General features: G+C 43.5%; 1 protein-coding gene across 5 annotated transcripts in view; it reads right to left on the bottom strand.

Moving 5' to 3' along the window:
- Positions 1–26,997, bottom strand: part of LOC108151608 (PDZ domain-containing protein 2) — a 115,012-nt gene that overhangs the window by 9,811 nt on the left and 78,204 nt on the right. The window contains exons 1-2 of one of the 5 annotated variants that reach the window (XM_017280298.2): positions 26,404–26,666; positions 15,886–15,933 (exon numbers count right to left, since the gene is read on the bottom strand). The exons of 3 other annotated variants lie outside the window; for them this stretch is intronic. In XM_017280298.2, the coding sequence (XP_017135787.1) occupies positions 15,886–15,910 (25 nt within the window). In that variant the 5' untranslated portion in view covers positions 15,911–15,933; positions 26,404–26,666. Of the gene's footprint in view, positions 1–4,564; positions 4,731–15,885; positions 15,934–26,403; positions 26,667–26,997 lie in introns of those variants that run through there. One more of the 5 variants, XM_017280299.2, reaches the window with a different exon arrangement.

The following is a 26,997-nucleotide window of genomic DNA, read 5'->3' as shown; positions in this document are numbered from 1 at the left end:
TCGGATCGCAGCTGCCACACACGTTGTCAACACACACACACACACACGGAGTCGCCGCCGGGGACTGTTTTCGAGAAGCTTGCGGCAAACTTGACTTAAACGCATTTTTTGTTGTTCCTTCATGGCGCGCAGTGGTGTGCGAGCGGGGAGGTGGCTGGGCAGGCGGGCTACTCGATACTCAAATAAATATCTGAGATTTGTATATGGAATACTGTTGTTTTCCTTTGATCCGTCTTCCTGATTAAATTCTGCGCAATGCTGTCTAGGAATTGCCCCATGGGAAGGGATTTGGATATAATGTTTGCTATATTTCGAAGCCAGACTTGGAATTGGAATCACAAACACTATGTGATGCAACAGATTCAAATACATCCGGAACCAAACGTTTCCAAGAAACGCGCTAAACATTTTCCCAGCGCTTTATTGGGCCGTTTCTCTGGAAATATACAAGCCATCGGTAATCTTAACAAAATAAAAGAAGAAAAATGCATTCCCCCATAAATTATTTCAACATTTTGATGCGTATAAACAAATAAATCTTTTTGCAGTTAAAAGTTCATCTAAAAGAAAGAAAAACAAAAACTTATTATAATAATACCAAGAAATTACGGAAGCAACAAATTGGCTCCACCAAAGCTTTAGTATTTTTCTGTTGTTGTTGTTGCTGTTGCTGTTTGCTGGGCTTTAATTTTTTAAGTGTGACATTTGTGGTGCCCCGAAATGCTCTTTGCTGCTGGTTACCTAACATCGGATCGGACTAAAGTTTCAGTTGGTGCTTTTTTTTTATGATGGAGATGATGAGTGGGTACTTTTAATAACCCCCCCAACTGGCATGGGATCCACTCAGAGCATAGCAGAGCAGAGCCAACAAATACTTTGAATACGAGAACGAGCATGTCAAGAACCGTAGCGCAGAGTGGAGCGGAATCGACGCGTCTCGGCGGCAAGCAGAACTTTGATCTTGACGATGACGATCCGATCCGAGTTTTACTCGTAATTTGTTTGTTTTGGCATTTCAGATATGCTGGAAATGCAATCGGAACAATTAAATGTTTTGCAAAAGCAAAGGAATGGCCAGCATGGGTTAATTACTTATGCCCCAGTCGCAGTCGCAGTCACAGTCACAGTGCCAGTCGCAGCCGCTGTCGGGACAGAGCGCGAAGCCGAAGAGCGATTGGAGGAGGGGAGGAGGGGTGGCCTAAGAGAAAGGCACGCTCCGGTGCACATTTTAAGTGGCCGCAGAAGGAGGAGGAACTGAGGAAAAGGTTCAAAACTATTAAAAGTGTTTCTGTTTCTGTTACTGGTTACTGGTTCTGGTTCTGTTCTCTCCCCCAAAGTGCACTCGATTGTGGCTTGAACTGCCACCTGTCGGAGGTCTGGGCTCTTGGCTCTGGGCTCTCTGGGGTGTGATCTTTATCAAGGGGCAGAGCCAGACACAGACCCAGAGCTAGAGCTAGAGCCTCGCGTCACCTGAAGCTCGTCTCCCGGTTCTGAGGATTTCCATTCGAGTGGGTTTCGGATACACTGGAGACCCAAAGATGAGACGACTCTTCCATTGTGATGCGAGTGCGATTGTTTTCTTATCAATTAAAGCGTGACCTTTGTTGTGGTTTTATCTTTATCGGTTTTATCGCCGGGGAATTAGTTCGGCCAGACTTTGAAGACCCAAGAGCGAGCGCTTCTCCCAAGCGTTTGTTTTCTCTGCTCTGTGTGATTGTATGGCCTGGGGGCTGTCTTTATGGTCTAATTAGTTGGAGAAATCCAGCAACTGCCTCTTCTTCAACCTCAAGTGTGGGTTCATTTTGAGGACGATGACAGCACAGCGAACGCTACTGCTGGCCAATAAATTGAACGCTATCTATCTATCGGCGGGCAGATAATGGTTATGACTCTATAACAATATCAATTAGGTAATCGGGGGAGAAATATCTATGAGCTTCTCCTTCCGACTCACCCAACTACCTCAAACTGAGTCAGAAATTGCTTTTAGCTCCTCGAACAATAAATATTATCAAGTACAATTAAATCCACAGCAGTTGTTCCTCTTTTATTGGCATCCCATCCCATTCCCATCCCTCGCACGCACCTGTCGACAGGTGTCCGAAATATTTATTTATGTGCCTTTCGATTTATTCAAGTGTCAGCTGCTGGCATTCTGATGGCTTTGAATTCGTATCTTTTCTTGTAATAAAGAAGGCAAAGTGCTCATTATCAAGAGCGGGAAGTAAGCTCTGCCAGAGCTGCCAATGTATCTGATGGACACAGAGAGTGTCACTCAGACACGGCACAAGTGTTAAGGTCGAATCGGAGGTAAAGCCCCCCCCCCCCAGTGCAGACAAAAGCAATGAAAATTCAATACAAAATTAGGTTTCCGTTCATTTCTACATTTATCCCCATTCCATCCTTTAGATTCGCACGAAAATATGCCACCGCCGGGTGATATTTATGGTGCGCCTGTCTCGTTTCGTCTGCTCCAAATATTTGTATATCAGGTACACACACACATATGTGACCAATACGAGTATTAATATATACACATATGATGGTATATCATGTCCAGACCTTTGAAGTAAGTCCGATTCCGTTACGGTTAGCTCTTTAAAAATGCCAAGCACAAAATGGCCCAGAAAAATAAATGCAAAAGTTGTATAAGAAACTGCCCAAGACAAAAAAAAAGTAAAGAAAACCTTATAAAACCATCTCAATCGGATCGCTTTTTTTGGTATTTGGGTTTGGTATTTCCTTTTCCTCTCCCTCTTTCTCTCTCTCTTTACCCTTTTGTCGTCGAAATTCTCTTTAATGCGAATTTTGCAATTTTCGTTGACATTTGCAAATTCTTGTCACAAAATGTAAAAAAAAACAACAACAAATACATACAATATTTGTACGTACGTACAAAGTGTACGTCCGTAAAAAGTGTTGTTTCAAGCGAATTTCAACTATTTGTCGCGGCCTCTTTTCGCTTTGCTTCAATTTGGATTTTATTGCCGCACTGCTGGGGTTGCATTTAAAGAAGGGGCGCGCGTGCCCCCGTCCCTGCCACAGCCCACCGCTGTTTGGGCCGAAAACTGAATGAAAGCTGGCAGCAGACAGGCCGACAGGCAGACAGGCAGCCAAGTAGGTAAGCGAGTCAAGTGTTTATGGTGCACTTTACATACAATATTCGCGCATATGTACGGGTGTACTGCATTTGACACAGCAAATCGCATTAAATATTTATGATGATTCCGGCGATCCGCCCAGCCCAGCCCAGCCCTTCCAATCCCCCTGCCCCGCTCGACTAAGCGAAATCCATTCGAATTCGAATGAAAGTAGTTCAATTTGCTGTCAAAATGTGTGTGTGTTTGTTCGTGGCGGCATACAAATTGTCTGTTGAAGAACTTTTACTCGGCGCAGATGGAAATGTGTCACAAATGACGGGAAAAAGAAAAGGTGAAAAGTGAGGGTGGGAGAGGGGCAGGGAGGGGGAAGAGGGGCCAAATGATCACTCGAGAATGACTTGGCGAATTGCTGGCCTCTCTTGGAGGTGTCTGGCCAAGTGGGAAAGGTTGTGTGAGGTTGTGTTCGTCATCATCACAGAGAAAATTGGAGTAAAAGCAAGCAAGTTAGGCCAGAAATGGGGTGGAAATTGCCCACAAAGGGAAATTAAATAGACGGAAATGGAGGAGTGGAATTTTAACTAAGGAATCATTAGTGCACTCCAGTTAGAATACAATATTCCTCTCAAATCATTCAACGTATGAACAATAGAGGATTCTCGGGATGTTCTACCTCTACCTATCGTCTCTGTTTCTTGTGTCTTTTAGCCCCAGAAAACTCTCTTTTCTTTACAGCTTATCTCTCACTTTACTTGCCTTTCTCTCTAGATGTTGATCCGCTTTGAGCACTTTCGTTTTTGCATCAACTCCACAGACATGCCACTCGTGTATTTAAGAATTTTTGTGAAAATATTTAAACAGTTTGCTTTCTGTTTGCGCTCCTCTGGGAGTACGAGTTCGAGTACGAGTACGAGTACTAGTATTTTATTTTATCTTTATTTATGGGGCATGGAATGTGTACTATGTATCTTTTTTGCCAATACATATGTGCATATGTATGGGTTTGCTCTGCGTCTTTTAGCGGTGATCAATTTTGCAACTGTCAGTGGTGGAGGAAATTTTTTATGTTAATTTGTTGTATTATGTGTGTGTTTCAAAGAAATTTCACTTTTGCTAACCCAGCAATCATAAACAGCAGCAATTTGCATTGCAGCAACAAAAAGCAAAAAACAAAAAAAAAGACGATGAGAAATGCCTGCAATTAATTGTTGCGCTTGACTGCTCAAAACGCTCAAAAGTGAAACGGAAATGCCCGAAAAATGAAAATCAGAAATACAAAATACACAAAAATTAACTGTTAACAGTTTGCAAATTGCAATTAATTCAACGTTCGATTTCGATTTGAGCGTTACGTTGCATTAATTATGACGAAACGTGAATGAACTTGCGGCGGCCGCAGCAACAGTTATAATTTCACACTCGCACACACACACAACACACATGCTCGCGCACAGAACGAAACTCACTTCACGGTCACACACTCAGCTCAGCGTCGGCAGATGCAGTGCACAGGCAGCGTGGGAGCGGGAGAGCAAGCCAAAGTCAAGTTTACAATGAGCGCCGGAATGCGCTTCACTCTGCTCCCGAAGAACCGTTGTGAACGCGACGAGCTTTGGAATTGAATTGAACGCGAGGGCCAGCTTGAGAAGTCTGCGCAGCGGCGAAGCGCCGCACAGCACAGAGCCGAGGCGGCCCGATCGCTCGGCCTCCACCTCGTAAGTTACCTGACGAGCAGCTGATCAACCAGCAGAGACGGCGACTTCGACTGCGCCGTCGACAGGGGCTCTGCAGCGGCTGCGCTTGCAATTCTCTTGCTCTTGCTGCTCTTTTGTCGTTGTAGTTGTTGGACTTTTTAATTGCCTGGGCGTCGGGCGATGATTATCAGCAGTTTAACTTCATTATGAGCAGCATGTGTCCCTCGGCGTCCCCCTCACCCCTCCCTTGTGATCGCATTTACAAGCTGATGACAAATTTTTGATAAGAATTTTGGGGAAAATCCGATTTAATTAATTTGAATGGTGAAATGGGGAATCATAAAACGGGGGAGAAGGGAAGCCGATATATCTCAGAGAGCGATTGAGAGCGGGAGATCGGCAGAGCTAGAGCGTCAGAGACTTGACTTTGTACTTTGCTTCAATTGATGACCGCCAGGCGGCGTTTCAAAGTGTTATTTATGGGGCGGAGAAAAATGTCGAAACAATCAGAAAAATATTTGCATTTGCAGCGCCCCTTTGGCGTATTTAAATGAATTTACGACTTAAATATATATTATGAATTCTTTGTTCCCCTTTTATTTGTATAACGATTCGCTCAATTGTTTTGTTTTGTTTTTTTTTCTTTCTGAAAATGGGCTTGCTAGAAAAGCCAGAAGGGGGAATGACCTTGCAGGGAATTAGATGGCTGTCGGATGGCCTGTACGTATGTACATTGTGCCATTTCTTAGTTTCTTCGTTTTCATGGAAAATTATAAATATATGGAGTGGGAACGGGAACGGAGGCCGACCTTGAGTGGTATGAGACTGACAGGCCAAAACCATTCCCCAAAATGTATTCCCCCTTATAGTCTCACGTATGTACATACCCTAAGGGAAAGCCAATCGATTAGCGAGGGAAACCTATCCACGATCTTATTCAACTTATTCTTTCGCTTTCAATGGACAAATCCCACACATATGTATTTCCCATCTCCCTCCATTTTATTGACCAAATCAGACTTGAAAGTTGCCAACCGATTGTAAATTTAATCCAAGTTCGTGTGGTTTTATTTCTGCACACATATTCTCATCCTGTCTCTCAGTCTGTCTATGAAATTCTAGATGTTGTTCAAAGTGGCCGACCCAACGGACTTTAAGTGCCAAAAAAGCAACAAAATGGAAATAAAAATAAAAATGGAAGAAAAAACACTCCAATTGCTTTTGCTTTTTTGGAGGTGTTTCATGTTGTTTCGGACACGCTCCACGGTCTCTTTTTCGTTGTGGTAATTTTTAATTTGATGATTAATCGATAACCGACGCGTCGGCCCATTGTACCGCTCGACCGCTCGACCGCCCGACCGCCCGACCGCCCGACCGACTGCCGGACACAGACACTGAGAAACAACAACAATCAAAGAGATCCACAAAAACCTCAAGCCTCGTGGTGATTGCATGTGATTAGAATTTTTAATAAGCCATCTCCCAAGTCTCCATCTTCGAGAGAGCCGCCTCTCGAGTCTCGAGACTGGTCTGCCCATACAAAAATTCTCGGATAAAGATCTCTTACTTGATGGAGACGATGACGATGATGATGATGATGGTGATGATAATGATGATGATGATGCTAATGCTGATGCCTGGTTGGGGGCCAAGTTTTCACCCGCTATAGGAAACAGAAAAAGAAAAAAAAAAACTGAAAGTGCAGGAAACTTTCACTTGGATTTGAATTCCTAGAGAATATTGCATAACAGCAACAGACCATTGACTGATTCACGACCTTTGGGGAATCATCGGGGAACCATCAAGACCATCAAGAAGACGGAAAACTTTCTTTATTTTCCTTTCCCACCATGAGAAACTCTTCACCAGAGAACAATTCCACTTCCATTTCCATTCCAATTGTCATTTATCATTGGAAAGATTTGTATCTGTATTTTTTTGAGCTATGTTTTTCATTCTCATTTGATTTTGTGATTGACGCCCCCAGGAATAGAAACCAAATGGGGTCCATCAGTAAGAAAGCTGTTTCCTCTCTCTCCCCTGCCCCATTTTGGGAGCCACTCTGGCTAATGAAACAAATGTGTGAAAATGCAAAACAGCTGCACGAAGTATTACCCACACTGGCATTAGACCTTGGGCCCATTTTTGTTGAAACAGAAGGAAGTCAACGGCGGAGGAGATATTATTCGTACTCGTACTCGTACATTCAATCATTCAATCAAGTGCAAATCTGGCGCCACACAGCAGCGGCTGGCAAAACAAATCAATCAAATATCGGCAGGCAAATGGTAGACATTGTAAAATGTGTCCGCCCTGCCCCACCCTCTCCCGGATCCCCCACGTATCGCGAGTATGTAATATGCAAATGTGCGTCAAAACTTTTGTCGGCACAAAACTCATTTGACATGCGACATGCACCCCATCCCCCCCCCTGATTCCATTGTAGTATCAAAACTGAGCGAAACTGAGGCGATAATGGAGCTATCCTTGGACAAGTTTCCTCTAAGTATTATATGGGATAAATTATGAAGGGGGGAAGCACTTGATACTCCGGGGATGCATTTCCACTCACTTAAGAACATGCTTTTATTTGCACCTTGATTTCTGCTCAGGCGCCGATCAAAGTGGGACAGGAGAGTGGATCGGTTCGGATCGGATCGGATCGAATGGTAGCACAATGAGCACATTAACCCCCCAAAGCCCCGCACTAACAATGCTGCACTTGACAGTTGCGGGCGAATTTATTGTTTGATATTTAAATAAAACAAACCCAAATAAGGAATCCGAATCGCCAAACGTGGACTGAACTGGAAAAGAAATACAAAAACGAATACAAATGTATTTGCTCATTAAGAGCGCGAGACTGTGGGTGGGGGTGGGAATAGGGGGTGGGAGCAATGCGTTGAGGAGCCTGGATTTTATAGCCTAGATTCAAAGCATTAGATTTCCATTTCCACAGCCGCCAATAAACATAAACAATCCATTCGATGGGTCTATAAACATCAATTGAAAACTACTAAAAACTTTAATTCCATTCGACGCGACGAGACGAGTCGACTATTTCGCAAAGTACATATTTACGAGGATCTCAGAACGAACCCAAAGAGAGACATTAAGCCCATAGAAATATCATATTAATAAATTTTCGCACACAAAGGCAGGCATAAATTTCAATCAGTACAGAAAATATATTGTAGGTATCATTAAAAATAATAAAATTCAATTTTTTCTGCGTTTTGCTGCCCAAATGGCCCGAAGGAGTATACGTACAATAAAAACAATAAACAATGACAGCATAAACAATAAACATAAATTAGCGATAGGCAATAATCGCAGTACCCTAGCCTAGAGGGTGCTCTCGAGTGCTCGACTGCTCGACTGGAAAGGAGCCGCCCAGGTTCATGGGTAAAATGGATTTGAAGAGTATATCCAACTTCGGTTCGTTCTGCATTTGCCCCTACTTAATTTGACCTTTACAGTGAAGCCTGCCAGCAGCAGCAATTGACCAAGTTCACATGGATTCTGCGATTCCGCGATTCTGGCGCTGGTGATCATGTATTAGAAAGTAAACAGAAACTGGATTGCATTTGGGAATTGGATTTTGGGCTATGGACGAGGGCGTAGCCGTGGCTAGGACACACCTAAAAGACAACGGATTTCTCAGAAGGGGAAGGGGGAAGGGGGAGGTGGAGTACCGTGCCTCGGCTGGGGCGCCCTCAGTCTTGGGCTGGGTTTCGCTGGGACCTTTTTGGCAATTCTTTTTGGCCAACAAGTGGCATTTGTTGTTGCCGCTTGCCGCTTGCTTTTTTGATTGTTTTTCTCTCGTTTTGTTTTTTAATTAATTTGACTTGTGTTTTGGGGGGGGATTTTATTGCCTGCTCACCCCTTGCAGCAGTCTATCTTTATAGCTATTTTCTTTAATTAGTCGGAACATGTTTTTTCTTTCGACTCGATTCGGTTTTGATGCATTTGACATTTTGACGGTGCAGAGATTCGATTGGATTTCATTTCGATTGGAATTGACGCAGTTTGGGCTCGGCAGGAACGTATTAAGTATTCTATCCACCGCAAACAAAAACCTTTTTATGCCCTCCATATGCCCCAATATTAGAGCTTTTCCCTCTCTCATAGATACTCGTAAAAAACCCTTTCTCTTCCATCGATTAAATGTGTGCGTGTGTAAATATTCCCTCACGTACTTATAATAAGTGCAATTTATGAAAATCAAATATTTATTAATCAAGAGCATCGACATCAAAAAACAGCAGTTATTTTAATAAAAAAAAAACACTCCAGCAGAATGTTCATAAAATTGCCATAATATTGACCGCAAAATTACATCAAATTGTTTCATTAAATTATTAACAAAAGACAAACAGAAAATCACGCAAAGAACAATTGCCATATTTGGATTAAATTAAGCATAATTGAAGTCCCCGAACATCCATAAATATGAAACAATTGTTTCATTATTGTGTGTACACGATTTATATCTGATGAAACCAATGAAGGGAAGGAGAAATATTGCTTGTTGGTCTATCAATGAATAAGATTTACCAAGAATTTCGTTCTAGATGATTTTTTGATTTTCAATTATCTAAATTAAAAAATTCCTCGGCCATGTTCCTCGGCACTCCATTTATTTAATATTATTTTGCACTTTTTGCTGTTACACTCCCAACACGGCACATTTCGCGGCAGTTGATTGCTTTTGCTTTTTGCTGCTGGCAAGGTCGCTGCCGATGCAGAGATACACACGCACACGTAGGCGCACACGCCGAGATACATATACAGATACAGATACTCTGGGAACTCTGTTACCAAATTAGCTTGTAAGTCGCAGGTGGAACATGTTCCGATACTCCTCTGGAATTTTATCAATGAATCCCTATCGCTATTGTTATCGTTATCGTTCGCCGGTTCAGTTGGGCGCTCTTCGAACGACCTTGTCGCCAATTGGATTTGTCACCAATATCTGGCTGTGTGATGAAATTTGATTGACATTGAGTCAGGGTTAATGTCAAAATGCGAACTAAGTAAGGAAACCCAAGGGGAACTGTTAAAGGCTCAAATTGGATGGAGTTCCCCTATGGTTCCCCCCCAGGAAATGATTTCTTCATCATTTTGATGACCAAACCCACTCCCCGGCGCTCCAATGGATACATTTAACATGTATTTACTTGTCACTCAAGCCGGATCGTGATGAAAGGTGCGAAAGGGTGACGTTTTATCGGAATGATACGAGTACGAAAAAAAACAACAAAATAAACTGAAGTGAATTTGCATTTAAATCAAAACCGAACCGCAGCGGGGCCCCACACAGCGCCTGGGCAGGGATCCCGGGGTCTCGGGTCTCGGGTCTGAGGTCTCAGGTCTCAGCCTTTGGGCATCAACAATTTGGAGGCTCATAAATTATATTTTTGCCTAATTTCTAAGCGCCAACAGACGGAGGAGGGGGGTGGGTTGTGCTGGGTAGTGCTGGGTAGTGGGTATATCAAATTTACCATAAAAACTGCATAATTCACTGAAATGTCAGCTTTTGAGTGCTGTGTGGATCCTGTTAAGGTGGTAAAAACGGTTGGGAGCCACAACGACGGTGACGGTGCCGGTGCCGGCGACGGCGACAGCCGCAAGAAAATGTTAGTAGCCCTCAACCCGAAGTCCTCTCCATGTCATTCAAGTGGGTGAGTGGGAGGGGTTGGGAATGGGGCTGGGGATGGGGATGCTAATGCAGAAACATTTTCACCGAAGCTCTGCGGCGGGTCACGATTTATCATCATTTGACAAAAAGGGAACAAAAAGCGAGAGCCAGCCCGAGAGACTGCCAGAGAGACAGCCTGCAGAGAAAAAGAAGGAGCCAATGGAGTAGAGTGATATAGAGATCGGGAATAAGCTACGAGAGAGGGAGAGAGAGAGAGGGGATACAGGTCTCTACTACTCCAGCAGTAAACGGTATTTTTCGTTGCTCTTTCCTCTTTTTTTTTTGTTTTTTTTTCGGTGAGCTACTCTCGGGGCGGTCGGTCTTTCAAAGGGAACTGCGAACGGGGACTGGAGGACTGGCGGACTGGCGGCTGGGACACCGACACCCCTCTCGTGTAGCCACCGACACTTGACGTGTCATTGGAACATTTTATTAGACTTGACAATGAACTTTTGAACCGGCCGGAAGGTGGGTTGGGGTAGGGTCAAAGCGAAACATTTACATGGCGGGTGGCTCAAGCAAAAAACCAAAAGGTGCCACAAAAGGGAAAACTCTCCAACAAAGTCAAGACCAGACCCGACTTTCACATTGAATTTTCGGCTAAGAATGGGAATGGGAAAGTTGGCTGGCGTCGGAGGATCTCCATTGGAAGAGCACTCAAATATTTCCTTCACATAATTATTTATTTATGGAATTTCCCACATTTCAGATACATAGCTATCCCTACCCAGAGAAAAGAATCCTAAAATCCGAATGGTTACTCTTACATTTCATATTCCAATTATGTATATTTCTTTAAAGATTATTAGATTCAATTAAATTTCCCAATGTTTGAATGTAAAAAACGGAACATACATGGGTGTGTTTTTCTCACAGTGTATGCATGAGTATTTGCATACAAATGTTTAATCTTTCCAGTCACAAATCACGGTTTGGGCAAATCTATTGGAATCCCAAAAAACACATGAAAGCCCTCCTCTCCATTCTCCATCGGATATTTTGATTCAGTAGCCCTCCAATACAATCCAATCCAATCCAATCCAATCAGGTAGCCATAAAGACACCCACTAACAAGTTAAAACAAAACATACACAAAAAACGGTCGAGATCACCCACGTTCCACGTTCCACGGTACCACGGTACCACGTTCCACGATACCAACGGTTTCAGTGTACAGTGAGAGCCCGAAACAGGGCCGTTTTGGACCATTTATCAGCGAGGGAGATACGTTTACATTTCTATTTCCACTGGTTTTTATTTAAATGTTAGTCTGGATACTCGTACTGTTGTTGCTGCGATTCCTCCTACAATTTATTGAGGGCAAAAAACATTTCTCAATGTTCGATGTTCGCTTGTTCGCTGTTCGCTGTTGGCCTTTTCTTCGACTTGGAATCGAAATAAATCTTATCAAATTAAGTCGAGACAACAACAACAACAACAAAAAGCCAAGAAATCGTAGGCGTGAGCTAGTCGCACCAAATCGAACAGAGACAGATAGATGGATACGAGAGCGGGAGCGAGAGAGAGGTGAAGAGTGGGCGTTCATCCGAGGGCTTGTCGAGGCTTGTCTGGGGTTTTTTTTTTTGTTTCCTTGGCTTGGGTCTCATTTTGTGATTGGGCAATCGACGACTTGACCAACTTAAATGTGTGTGTTCCCCCAGAAACGGACAAAAATTGGTCAAATTAATTAAGCCATTTCGACAATTTTGCTTTGCACACAAAATTGCTGGCACATTAAATTGTTTAAATTTAATTTTCGGTATTTCGTTGACGGAACACCGAAAACCAGTACGATTTTCAGGAAGAAGGTCTCCAAATACTTTTCTTGTGCCTGTGCTGGGGCTTATCTAACATTTTGATTCACGTTTTGTCATTATGGAAAATAAATACAATATATTATACATACATATTCGATCAGGAAGCGAAAAAAGGGCCAACAAGTCCAGCAGATGGGAGACAGACCCAGACAGACTCATCTCCAATTACAGTGGGCCACATACCAGTGGGGACAAAAAAAATGTGAAGAAATGATAAGTGGCAGAGAGGTGGCAGAGAGGCCAAAAAGAAAAAGTTTTGCCCCGAGGCTAGCAAAATATTTGACGCTCGACGAAGAGCGAACACCAACAAAAGCAGCGACAGCTGATCGATCAAATTTCGTCTGCGGGGCAATCAATGAGAGATCATACGTATACGTATTCGTACCCAATGAAAAGCCACAGTTAATGGGTTAAGAGTTTGCTTCGGTCAAACTTTTGTGACACACTTTGTTGACACAAATATTTGGCCCACTGTCTGCCGCGGGGATTTCTCTGCCTCTTTAGGGGCGTACCGTATGAGCACTCTGTCCTGCAGCACATAGCCCTCCAGGATACTGCAATTGTAAAGAATGTATCTCGAATGTGTCATAGCAGATCAAGTTTCATTCAAAACCCAATTTGTATGCAAAGATACATAAATAGGTACATACATACAATATGTATAAGTATATCTTGCAGCATCGATAACTTTCTCGAAAAACCGACAAAACAATTGCAGCCAATTAATTTGTCATAAGCCAAAAGCGGTCAAAATCGTTTCTTTCTTTACAATTATGTTGTTGAAGCCCAGACTCAGATATTAACCAAGTGATAACTATGCAAGCCAGCCAGCCAGCCAGCCAGCAAGCCAGCAAGCCAGCAATCCCATTGTGCCCCTCTCGAGCATGCACCCACAATGATTAGATTGCGGACAAACCAATGTCCAACAATTATAAATAACAACAGAAATTATAATGCAAAGCCTTCAAATCGAATCGAATCGAAAAGAAAACGAAACGAAAGAAAGAAATGCAACGATTGCAGCAGGGGCCTTCCTTCCCGAATCAGAGTCCGACTCCGACTCCGACTCCAAGTCGAAGAGCAAATTGCATAATTATTGCTACAAATGAAGCTGAGAAAGTGGTACCGCTTGAATCGTGATAAAGCGATAATTTCCCCCCTCCCCACCCCCACTCCGCCAAAAAGTCAACGAAAATGCATTTCACTTTTCTCCAGGTTAGCAAACAAAACAAAACCAAACCAAAGCTGGCAGCAGCACACTATATTATTATGAAATCCCCCAACAACAATTCACCCACGCCAAAACGAGCGATAAATTCAAAGAGCACAAAAAACAGAGCGAGCCGCTGCAGAGTGCTGCAGAGCTGCATTTGCAAAAAGATCCATCCGTTCAGCTTCGTTTTCGTTTTGTCTTTGCTGCGGATTGCTTTGATTTGTCCAGCATTTCAAGTCCGAGTTCAAAGTTTGCAGTTTTACGGTTTAACGGTTTGAAGAGATCCACACACACACACAGCATCCAGCCCCCGCAAAAAGAGGGTGTCTCCACGAATGCAATTCACTTTAAATCATTTTGTTTTACATATCGTGAAGTGCTCTTCCCTGTATGCTTCATTGTATCGTGGAATTCCCTTACTGAGAGCACTAAAATTGTATCCAATGGTTTGTGTAAGTGGGGACCAACACGATGATAATGAAACCATCTTCAAGTTCATTACATGAACAGGTATTAGTAGCAGAGCCCTGCATGAACGCGCAAGCGGTTCAGCGTCTCTCATTGCCACGAATCGCTCGCCCTAAACGCTGCTCGTAGCGCCATCTTTACTGTGTCAAATCCGAAAATTTCGGTTTCTTTTTCTCGCTCACTCTCCATTCTCCAGAAAGTTTTCATCCGAATCTGACTGCAGGCAGGATTCGTAATGATCGAAAGCATTCAAGAGGCATGCTTATAGCTGAGAATTTTCGAGTTCTTTCAATTCATGCAGGTCCCTAGTATGTAGCTACCACAGCAACAATTTATCTGTAAGGGTATCTAGCATTCAACTCTCTTCTGGGGCCTTTTTGCGCGGCTCTTTCATGCAGTGTGCAGCTCAAAGAAGGAAACAAAAGAGGAAAGTGATATAAACACTAGTTTTGTGGCTACTCATCCTCATAAACGGTATTTCCATTTTCATTTTCATCTCAAATAGGCCCAATCACTGTGGGCGTAGGGAGGGGACCTTGACGGAAGCTTGTTTGCACTTTTGACAAGCATTGGGGCAACATACATAAATATCTCCCAAGTAACACGTACAACACCGCGGGACTAGGTAAAACATATGTATGGAACGCCGCCCTCCAGCTGGAAAGGAAGTGCAGCAGACAGTTTAACATTAACTTAACAGCTTACTTAACAGAACTGCCCACACATGCACATCCATACACACGACAAATGAGAGAAATATGTACGAGGAGTGAGAGAGCAGCCAAACGGGCAGCAGCTGCTTGCCAGCATTCAATTGCCGTAGTCTTACGTTACGAGTAATTTGTTGTTGTAAAAGATTGTTGAAGCTTTGCTGCTGTACTGTGTGTCGGAGGAATTCTTTAGTAGAGTACTTATGAAAGGAAATTCGCCCAGGCAATGAGCGGTAATTATGTTGGATAACCTTCTTTCGGCTACTGTTTCAGTGCCGCGGGGACTCGTGGTTCGGGAAGCGGAGAGGAGCGGAGCGGAGACAACAAGAAGCAACAGCAGCAGCATTTCATACAATAAAGCGTGTTAATCCCGCCCAACGGTTATGAGGCAACCCAGTTAACGGGAGTCGTCGACGTCGTCGTCGTCGTCGCTGCCTTTGGCGGGGATTAAGTTTTATTATTTTCAGCTTAATTATTTTACAAGCAAAAATTGAAGAGCAAAAAAAAAAACTGTATAAGCTCTTTGTTTTTGTTTTTGTTTTTGTTTTTGCTTTCCCCAACTGTTGACAGCTGCAGTTTTATCTGGAAAATTGGACAAACACATCAAAGCCGAAGAGTGGGGGAAGGGGAGACGGGGAATTAATAGAAAATATTTTGCTTGAAGCCAAGGGCCGAACGAAGGCACTGAGCTTTGCCCAAGAGAGAAGAGCGAGGGTGGGAGGGAAGTAGCCGAGAGTGGGAGAGAGGATCGCAGAAAGCTATAAATAGACTGGGACTAAGGCGACGCGACGGACGGCCCTGTGTGCAAGTGTGTGTGTGTGTGTGTGTGTGTGCAGGTTCCTTGGAAAAATGCTGCCTAGGACAAGTTGTAAGAAATCCCTGCGCTCTGTGTGGGTGGAGTGTTGGGGGGGATGGGCGCGGAGTGGGGGCTAGAGCAGGGCCGGGCCATGCCATTCGATCCCATGCATCATAGACAGAGATGCTGTTAAATTGATAGCGTGATCGCTGTTGTTCTTGCGTGTCTTGTGTTTTCGCTTTTTGGGTCTCGTCGAATCGAAGTCGAGAGAGAAGTACTACGAGTATAAACTCAAGGTGCGGCTCTCCCTCTCTCTCCCTCTCCCACCGGTGGGGACACTGGAAGGGCGCTATAATTTTGCGAGTAGAAAGAAACAGTAGACACTTACCCCTATAACGGTTAATTCTAAGCATTTTGAAAGTATATTTTTAATTACCTGAAAATAAATAAAAGATTGAGTTTTTGAGATTATTTTTGTAATATTAAATTGTAATAAATTAAATGAAAAGTTCCCAAAATTCAAGATAATCAGCTTATGTACATTGTATTATAGAATTTTTCCGACATCTCCCATCACTAGATGCTGCCTGCCCCACCCAATAATCGCAATTGATGCCTGTCGGAAACTATCGGAATGTTGCCCACTCATACTCATAGACACAATCTATAGGAAAACGTCACTTGGCCCCTTGGGTCTCGCTGGGTCTCGTTGGGGCTGGTTCTGGTTGCCCCCTTGATAAGGTCTAGGTCGCCGAGTCTGCGGGCGCCCACTTGGATGCAGAAACGGAACGAAGGAGAGCAGAGCAGAGCAGAGCTGCCACAAGAAATGCAATTGAGATCGGACATAGGGCTGGCGGAGCGATAAGAAGAAATTCCATTTATTGGGATTGGGATTGGGATCCGATCCCCTGTTTCTCCTACTCATCGTTTCAGCTTTTTTTTTATTTTTATTTTTTTCCTTGTGCGAGTACTCGTATTTGCTGATTAGCCAGCAGATTGGAGTACGGAGTACGTTGGGTGCGGCTTTAGTACGCGGATTGTAATTGCACGAAATTCCAAGTCCAATTCCAATAAAAAATGTATTTTTAATTTCATTTATTTTATAAATATCTCCTCCAACACTTGAACCACTCCACGCATACCACGACCACACGTTGCATAAGTCTTGCCGCCTCAAACCAAATTGAAATCAATCAAAATGATGGAGCTCCAGCTCCAGCACCATCTCCATCTCCAGCTCATCTTTTGATCGCCAAAGCTTTAATTATTGACAATTTATCAATCTAACGGCAAATGTTATACAATTGAAGGCCCTTCAGTAACTTTCTCCGCCTCTCTTTCTTTTTGCACACATTTTTCTTCTGTGGCACGTTGCTGCTTTTTGTTTTGTTTTTGTGAATTGTCTACAATTTATTTTAATATCTTTTAAATAAATAAATAATGCGGGCCACTGCCAAATGGCTTTTCACATTTGTTTATAATTAATTACTTAACATTAGCAACGGCGCCGTTCGAGATTGGTGGCAATTATGTATCATTTTGTTTTTGTTTTCTTCTGAGGACTGGTGGAGTGTCTTTGCATGTGAAAACCACATAAAAACTGTATTAAATGAAACCGCCTCCTAAAGCGCTTCTTCGTCTTCTTGTGGCGTGGAAATGCCAAGGAAATAATGTCAGTAATCAGGCATGGGGTATCGAGGGCCAGTGGAGGTTGATTCCCAGAATATTTACATACATAATCATCATTTATGGGATATACATAAGTAACTTTAGTTCTTAGTTTGTATATATTTGAGGAGGAGTTATTATGAATCTAGCAATCAGTTCAGTTCTATCGCAATTTCTCTGTTTTCTTCATTCAGTAGAGTCTCACTCATTTCTATCAAATTCATCTTCATTACCCCGAGATGAAGTCTTAATTTCCGATGCTTAAGCCTTAATCAATCTGCGGCATTCGGTATATGATCTTCACTCCTCAGAGTTATCGATAACATCAAGGCGTACGATTATCCACCTATCGTATTCAGCCAGATCTCGCATCGGGGATCGAGGCTAATTCAGTTCAAAAAGCCGCTCAGCAATATTTGATCATAATATTTTATGATATTGATCCCCTGCCGCGTTACGATCGCCTAAGATCATTTCCCTCTTCTCTCTATCTTCCTTCTACTGGTCCTCTTCCTGCCCCTTCTCCGATTCCTCTTCATCGTCCTTCTCCTCTTCCCCGATTCGCTGTGCATGTGAAAATTATATGCATTATTAGATATTATTTCAGGCGATCGAGAAATGCTGGCCCCACAAACAAAAAAGTTGCCACATGGAACAAGATTTCTGCTGCTTCCACCTCTGCAGGGGCAGGGGCACTGGCACTGTTGCATTCATCTCAGACTAACGGTAGGTTGGTTGCAACAAAAGACAGAAGAAGACAAAACAAACATGTGTAAGCCCCTGCTAAGCAGCCTGGCGATCTGTTTGCCACATACACATACCCGTACACCCCGCCACACTCCACCTTTGGAAGGGGTCCACGTCCACCTTTCTGCAGTGCCAGTGCCAGTGCCAGAGCCCCTCCTCCTCCTCCACCACCACCCAATCTCCTTTAAAGTTGTTTAGCCAGATTTTGAACCTGTCGTCATGACTTGGCCAAAGTCAAGTTAGAAGAGCCCGCAACACCAACACCAACACCAAACACACCGAGAGCCACAGAGCAGCAGAAAGAAACACGTGATTTAGTTCCTGTCGCTGCTGCGGGAAACTTGTTGTCCCCACACACACCAACACACACACACACACGGGCGCACCAGAAGATCCACCTCCCCCTAGATCCAGCCCCCCCTTCGATCTATCCCAATGCACCACTGGATTGTTTTTTATTTCTGCATAAAAGAGTGAGTACATATGTATGTAAGCATTTCTCTCGGTGGTCAAAGCTGCACTGAGAGAAATCCTACCCATCCAATGTTTTACTTTAGAACCTAAGGGAGATCCATGGAATCTCTGACGAAGCTTTCATACCAACGATCATAAAATTGTACAAAAATACCCTTAGGATGTATGATTTCGAATGTGCATATTTTCTTGTGCTCGTATCCACTGGCACTTCGCAGTGTGGTGCCTTCTCTCCTTTTGGCCATCGACTAGCGTGCCTTATCTTTGGCTTAAATAAATTTAACGCTCGTGTATTTCTTTTCAACGCTTCTCCCAGTCGAGGACCACATCTTCGTGGTCCTCCCTCCGTCCCCCTGTCGCTGAACCCATCCAGCCAATGGAGCATTGGCGACGACACACTGCCCAAATGTCCTCAGTTGCCACACATATTGTGGGGCCATTGGTGCATCTCTGCATCTGCATCTGCATCTGAGTACCCCACAGCAGCCCCCACCCCCTCTGGTGGACCCTGTTTGGGATTTGTTTGCATCTTGTTTCGGTTTTGCTTTTTCTGAATTTATTGCCGCATTAATAAAATTTACAGCTAATAAAATATGCATTGAGGTCCTCTCACCCACAACTCTAGTACCGCCGCTCCGCTCCATCTACTCGAGCCCCTCCCCCAGCTCTTGGGAAAGTTGGTTAAACTTTGCTTCACTTTTACCTATTTTACCTATTCGAAATTTATTATTGGCTTTTTGGAGTTTTATTCGACTTCCGTTTTGTTTATTTTTATTCATCTCAAGATCTTTCTTTCATTCGTCTCAATATATTCATTATTCGTCAAGTATTTGACTTTGGCACTTGAGAAAATGTTCAGCTTTTATTGGAGATTTTCGAATTTTTAATATTTTTGGCCATCGAAAATGGTTGGGATGGGATTGGGAAATTGAGGCGATAATTATTCAAGCAGTTGGAGTCAAAAATGAAGCAACGGCACGTGAAAGCAAGTCTAAGGTCTAGTTACTCGTTACTCATATCGGCGCGAGCGAGAGAGAAGCGCGTGAGCTGGGGGTTGCCGGATGATCGAAGCGAGTGTGCAGGGGTCTTGCATAAGTAAATAAGTATCCTAGAATTATGGGAATATTTGTGTGCACAATACGATCGAAGGGATCAGCTGGCGGGCACACAGCCTAAAAGAGACTTCGGGTATTACGTTATTTCCACTAATAATCATTACCGATGTTCGACAGACCATGACAGCCCCACAAGTACATCTTCTCTTTCTGCACCATACCATATGTATGTACGTATATCTGTATGTACATCCTTACATCAGCAAACGAAAAAAATGCTCCCCCCCTGCTCCCCTTTTGAATCATTTGGCAACTTTCTATAAATCTTTGTTGCGTTGCCTTTTCAGCTCATCTTCACTCATCTCCATAGCCGCTTCTTCGTCTTTCTTTGCCTCTCTATGTACGTATGTATGTGCGTGTGTACATCTCCTGTTTGAATAAAAATTGCGCAATATTACTTAAGAGCATCAGCAACAGCAACAATGCAATTGATTTTCTCTTTAAAATGAGAAGCTCGAACCAACAATTACAACGGTACTTGACGAATCCGATGGCAGGGAATGGGAATGGGAATTCCTCAGCTCCGAGGCGATGGATGCAAACAAAATGCTTAACAAAGGTCACAACATTGACATTGAACAAGAGACATGAGATGGCTGCGGGAAATGAGAGGAGGAGAAAGGAGTGAATGCCAGAGGCGAGGCAAAGAGTGGAAGGAAGAAGGTAAAGTAAAGAGAACCTTTTTCCAGTTAACTTTCCGTTAAATGCTGTTTAATATGCAATTACGAGGGCAAAGATCTTTTCATATTTGACAAACGCTTTCTGATGTGCTCCTCCCTCTCAATAGCATACACCTCTCTTAAGCGCACACACACACACACACAGACGTATGTCTCACGTTGACTCCTTCTTCGTTCTGTTGTACCGTTGGACAGTCAATCAAATGGTGAAAGAGAGAGGGAGAACGGTAGAGGGGGCTGGAAACGTTTAAAATTAAATTATACGATGACAAACGAAAAGAATTTTCCTTCGATGTGTCAAAAGTTCACAAGAACTGCAGGAGAACCTCACAGATAAAGTAGAAAGAAGCTTTTCTTTGCTTTCTCCCAATAAGAGAGGTTATTCTCTCTCCCACTCTACCACTCTCTTGCTCTCTGTCTCTTTCTGTCTCCCCACAAATCAATCATTCGCTGTCAGAGCTCTTCTTCTTTGCGTCACACATAATTATGTTGTAATTGATATTTTTCTTTGGAGAACCCAACTACCACACACCCCACCCCTGAATCCATCCCCATATCTATCTTTTTCTTTCTCTTTCTCTCTCTCTCTCTTTCTGTTTTTTGGAAGGCGTCGCTAGTTTTCAAAAGAAATCAAAATTTGTAACGCCTTTTGATGGGCGCGTTTTTGGTTTCGCCGCCTTTTGTAAGCTCCATGAGGGAGGAGTGGTGCAGAGGGGGCCAAGGGGTGTGGGGAGGTGGAGTGTATGGGCTATGCACTTAGTTTGCATAGGGAATTCATTTCTTGGTATTCTTCTGACCAAATACCGTTAAGTGATTGTCAGAGGCGAGCGGTTCCCTTCAATTCTTGTCAAATCTGTGATGGAAGAATCGATTCCGATGGAAAACACAGTAAGAACTCTACACACAAATAAAAAGGTTCTAAGTAAAGTATTCGAAGATCTTAGAAATGGTTCACACTTGAAAAAACTATCGCAAACTGGAGTACTATTTTATACTTGTAACATTAATATTTCCAGGAAGATCCAGCTGTGTCTTTTGAATGGCGAAAATTTCAAGAAATAGTATATCTGTTCAAGAGATAACAAATTACAATAAATGCCTGGAATGCCAATTGAATTTTTTTCCAAAAAAATACCAGTACCTTAGTACCTTTAAATTGTTAAATTCGCCTCATCATTTCCATCCGGCTTGGCTAACTGGAAAACCATCTAAGCGAAGTTACACAACATTCTACTACCAAAACAGAATCAGACAATTTCCAACCAAGTTTGTCACATCACAAGAGTCCCAGAGATAGAGATTCAAAAACATACATCATTTCCTGCTTACGATTCTAGCAGCAAATGAATGCTCAAACCGGGAATGAGAAGGGAAGAAGGAAGGGAGGAAACCTCAATGAACATTTTTTGGGGAACTTTGGGAAGCGAAGCTCGAATCAAATTGGTTTTAGTTTTCCCTTTTTTTGTGTTTTTGGTAAACACTTTTCCCGTCATTCACACGACCTTTCAACTTATGACTTTCCCAGTTGGCAGCTGCGGCGATCAGTCCGGGCAGCGAAGGTCGTGACTGACTCCCACAAAAATAAAACGAACAGAAATCCATTTTAATGATCTATCATTTCCAAATGATGTCCATTCCAGAGGTGTTAAAGATGCTCCAAAGAGCTGGCCGATTCTTGGGGGAAAACTTTCACTTTCCGAAATTATACGAGTATTCACGAGGGGAGGAGACTGCCGACGTTTAATTGGTGATGAATAACCCTTTTAGATGGACTTTACTTTTGATGAGACTGTACACCATGGTGTACCATGGAAAAATGTTTGAGATCCTGCTTTGTTAACCATTTGCTATCTCATTAAAATTTGATTTACGAGTATTTATGTCTCAAGTGCCGCAATCCATCTCAATATCTGCCTGTATCCCTCAAAAGCCATGCCACACTTATGTATCTGTGTATATGTACTTGGTTTTCACATTTTGAGGCAGCAAATGGCAAAAGTAGCATTCAACTTGAAGGCTGATCAGACGACTTGAGGCAACAAACATCGAAAATAATCCACAAATACTCGTAATCAATAAGAAAAATTAACTTAAACTTTGGAGCTGTCATATGTGGCTAGATGTCATTAACCCATTGGTTGCCGTTGCCGTTGCCGTTGCCTTTGCCCATGCCTTTGCAGTTGCTGTTGCTGTTTCTGTTGCCGGATCGCTGTCTGCCACTGACAGTTGCAAATTGTCAGCTGATGTGGCGTCCAGCTTATATCAGAGCTAATTACAAAGCTAACATTTTGACATTTCGCCTTGGCAAGCAGTTTTGACAGTTCTGTGGAACGGGGAATGGAGTGGCACTGGAACTGGAACTGGAACTGGAACTAGCACTTCTACAGTGTGCGCACTGGAACGTCAGGGAATTGGGGACCAGGACTGGGACTGAGACTAGATATGGATTGGGACCCTTTTATGGGTTGATTGAACCGACTGGAGATCTGGTTATCGAGTGTACAATATATGGGACTGTTCTCGCTGCTTGTTTGTTTTCCCAGCTACTGGTTCCACCTCCTCCCATTACCCCACTCCCAGACACCATCCCCCCCGCTGAGTGTTGACAGTTTTTCTTGTTTTTTGTAATTTTCCATAATGAATGCATTATGCATTGAGTTTCCATCGTTCCTTTTTTCCACTTTTGTCTGTCATGCTGCTTAGAACCGAATCGAGCTCGGTTCGACCCATTGCATTATGTGCTCGGTCATGCTTGGGGTGTAGTCTGGACAACAAATTGAGTCTAATGATGGATAACACCGACCATCGACCATCGAACACTGACCACTGACCACACTTGTCCCTCGTACCCTCTACGGGGTAACAAAAAAAAAAAAAGAATATTTTTTGGTTGCACTTCAAATATTGGAAACAATTTTGAAGATATTCTTTCCATTGGGTTGTTGTCATTGATTTGACAAGGGCATCAAGTAAAAATGTCAACAGTCGGAATGGGAATCAGTGGAGTCTTTGGTGGAGTGAAAGAGTGGATACGCAATTGTTTTCTTTCATCCATTCCATTCTGAAAAACTCATATTTTGATGGTATACATTGGACATTATTATAAATGGTTACTAAACACTTTTCAATAGAAATTTCGTTGGGTTTTTTTCAGTTTTCCCCCTCAATTAGGATCCAATCCTGTAGTCCAACATTCCCATTCTTCAACAATCACTTCCAGTCTGTCTCTGTCCATCCCACTTCCTATTCCACTTCCACTGAAGCCCCCTCTGCTCGACTAAAATATCCCTCGTTCACAGAATTAATCGCAGACTCTTTGGTTCTCGACTCCGAATCTGAATCCGAGTCCGACTCTAATCAACTACAATTAAAAACAATTAAAACGAATGCAAACAAGAAAACAAACAGTGTAACTGTACTGTCTGTCTGTCGCTATCCAGACGACTCACTTGCTCTTCCTCTTGCGCTTCCTATTCCACCGTAGCTGTCAAATCCGTGCCGCGCCTCGTTTGACATTTCAATTATGTCAGTCAGTGAGTCAATTGTGCAAAGTGCATGTGGCCGCCGGCCGATGGCGAGGCGATGCGATGCAATGGAGTTTTTGCAATTAAAAATTCTAAACAGGCGGCACTCCAGTCCACTCCTCTTCCATACCCCACCCCACCCACAGCATGTGAATGACCAGTTGTGGAAGCGCCAGACCAAAAAGGGAATCAAGGCGTCACCGTGGCGAATCCAGGCGTGGTTTAATCTGCTCGAGGGGGTACAGAGCCCCAGCTGGTAAGCGGAAAGAGTGGAGTAGAGCCAACTTTCAACCTCTGCATCTTCCACGTACATATTTAGAATTTAATGTGCTGCAATTATGAAAAGTCAACTTTCACAAAGAGGCAGAAGAGCACGAAATATAGCTTCTGGTCTTTCAAATTCGTTGCGGTTGGAAATTTGACTGAAGGTCACGGATCTTCAGATTATCCAGGACGGACAGGTGGACAGGTGGACTGTCCGGCTGGGGCCTAGAAGGCTCTTTCTTTTCTTGTGGTTTCTGTACTTTTTTGTTGTTGTTTTGTGTTTCTTTTTTCTTTTTCAATATTTTTCGATTGTGGAGTCGCCACACATAAATAATTCCATGCGTCACTTCTTTGACAGGAACACACAGTGAGTGCAAAAGAGAGGGGAGAGAACTCTGGCGTGAATTCTCTGACAGCTGCCCCACAAGTGGGAAAAGGAGGAGGGTGGTGGCGGCCTGGGGTACTGGGGTACAGTTTGGCTTTTTGCATAAATGCATAAAAATTGTTTGCCATTGTTTGGCATGGCCGCTGCCTCTCTGGGTTCTTTTTACGATCGGATTCCGCTGGAGATGTCAAAATATTGAGCTGTCTCGTTTTTGGGGCGTTATTTCTATAGAAAACCGTTCTGGCCAGGCCAGTATTTACTCTTTGGTTGGGGACATATTTTAAAGTGCAGACAGGATATTTCTTTGCGATTGAAAAATGCGGACAGGCCTGAGAGACATGTCAAGTGGGGACCATTTTCAGCGAGAATCAATGGAAAAATAGGACATTTTATTGTAAATGAAATCTGGAATTGATCGGAATGTGTCGAAACATTGAGTATCGAGTTATTTAGTTATATTTTTACCATGAGGGTTCTTAACTAGGTTCAAAAACTGAAAAAAGGACACCTAAAAATATCTGAAATTGATGGAAACTCAAGTAAATATAAATATATGGAGGTACTTAGGCACCACTTCAAGAGCATCACTTAATCAAACCCAACACATTTCTCTTACTTATTCTGTCTCAATCAACCACCGTGTATTCCCAATCAAAACACCACTTTAAATACCATATTAAGCAGCGTTCAATCATCCTTAAGACAATCATCATGCACAATCTCTGGGGGTAAATCTCGCCCAGAACATGCCAGGCCGCGCCGTGGCCGTGGCCGAGGCCGAGGCCGTGTGTTCCGTGTTCCGTATTCCGTATCCAATTGTGTGCACTGTACACATTCCATCTATCTATCTATCGGTATTTGTACTTCTCACAACATTTCTCGAGTCCCAGCGAGCACAAAGGAGGAGAAGAATGAGTGTGTGGTGTGGTGTGGTGCGGTGCGGTGTTGTGTGCTGTTGTGTTGTGTGGTGTAGGGACGGGGAGGAGAGTGCATCTGAATCAGCAATCTGTAATGCAATCTCGGTCGCGTTTACCCACTTCTCTCTCTCTCTCTCTCTCTCTATCTCGACTGTCTTTGAGTGTAAGTAAGAAAGAGAGGGTGAGAAGGGCAAGTGCAACAAAAACTCTAACGCCTGGACTCTGGACCGGGACCGTGACAGGGATTTCTCTCTACAATTGGAGAGTCAACAGAGTTTCAACTCTCAACTATATGCAAATATTTACGGGCTTCGACAGTTCCAAAGTCAAACCAAAATTTGATCAAATTCTGCCCTGCCACCTCTGTCTATCTCTCCCTTCTATTGTCTCTCTCTCTCTCTCTCTCCCTCTCGGCGTTTGTTTGACCGATTGACAACAACTACAGAGCAAAAGACGCCGACACCGACACCGTCACCAACACCGACACCGACGTATTGCCGTCTCACCTTTTCCCTGTCCCTTTCTTTTCATGAGCTCTAATTTTGGGACAATTGCGGCGTCCCCCCAAACCATCGGCCTCCCACAAATCTTTCGGAATCGCTCGGTCACATCTGTGCGTATGTGCTTTCATATCCGTTTTTATAACCCATTTCCCCTTTGCACTTTTGTCGGTCTGCCCGTACCACTTCAATGACATTTTAATTGCTTTATTGCTGCGTTTTTGTTACTATCTTTCTCTGCGCCCAGTCCATCCCAACCCTTGGCGTGTGCCATGGCCTTACGCTCACGTTGCGTCACTTGCGTATGTAATTGCAGTTATTTTGTGTCTTTCTTCGGCTTCCTCTTCTCTCGCCTAACCCTAACCCAAGCCCAAAACCCAAACCCAAAATGAGGTCAACGTGGTTGTGGGGCATTGTGGGACCGACGGACGGACGGACCCTTTTCCGTTCCCGCTCCCCTTGTTGTTAGTCTCAAATTATCGGCCAACTTTTGTCGCGCGCCTGTCACCTATAAATCAGATAATTGTGCCACACTACGCAATGTACCGTATTGGACGCCCGCCCACGACAAGTCGCAGATGTTTGTGCAGCAAATATGTATGTTTCGTATTCATAAACTAAAATCAACTTACGCCAAAATCAGAGTGTGTGTTTTCCCATCAAATTTCCATTTCATCTGTGGAATTTAGAGCACTTTTCCAAAGTGGAGTTCATGAATTCCTTTTCTAATATTTGTTCTTATTGTGCGAGAGCGAATTCCATAAATAATTCGCGATCAAAAGAAAATTCTCACAGAAACACGGAAACACGCGAAAGCGGAGCAGCCGGAAAACGTAAAAAGGGAAAAGCGCCGGCGACGTCCGTTCACGCGGGAGTGCAGCAACGGAATGAGCTGGCACTGCGGAGCAGAACAGCCAAGCCGCAAAGATCGCAGCGAGAGATCTGCAAAGTGCAGGCAGGTAACCAGGCGCCGAGAGAACGATCGCCAGAGAGTCTCGAATCCGGTTAGCCGGCTTCAGAGAGAGAGAGAGAGAGGCAGGCAGAGAGAGAGAGAGACGGAGCACGAGCTATAGATCGATCAAAATTTTGAGAAGTTGCCTCCCGGAGCCTTGCTCGAAATTGAGAAATAAATTATTGTTTGTGATATGGAATTTTGGAAAATACAAGGCACAAAAGATCATCTCGGATCGGAGCTTCAATGAGTTCTGGGATAACTTTTAGTTTAG

Source organism: Drosophila miranda, chromosome XR (genome assembly GCF_003369915.1).
Source record: "Drosophila miranda strain MSH22 chromosome XR, D.miranda_PacBio2.1, whole genome shotgun sequence".
Taxonomy (NCBI): domain Eukaryota; kingdom Metazoa; phylum Arthropoda; class Insecta; order Diptera; family Drosophilidae; genus Drosophila; species Drosophila miranda.
The sequence above is the reverse complement of the archived record's forward strand: the minus strand, read 5'-3'. Positions and strand labels throughout refer to the sequence as shown.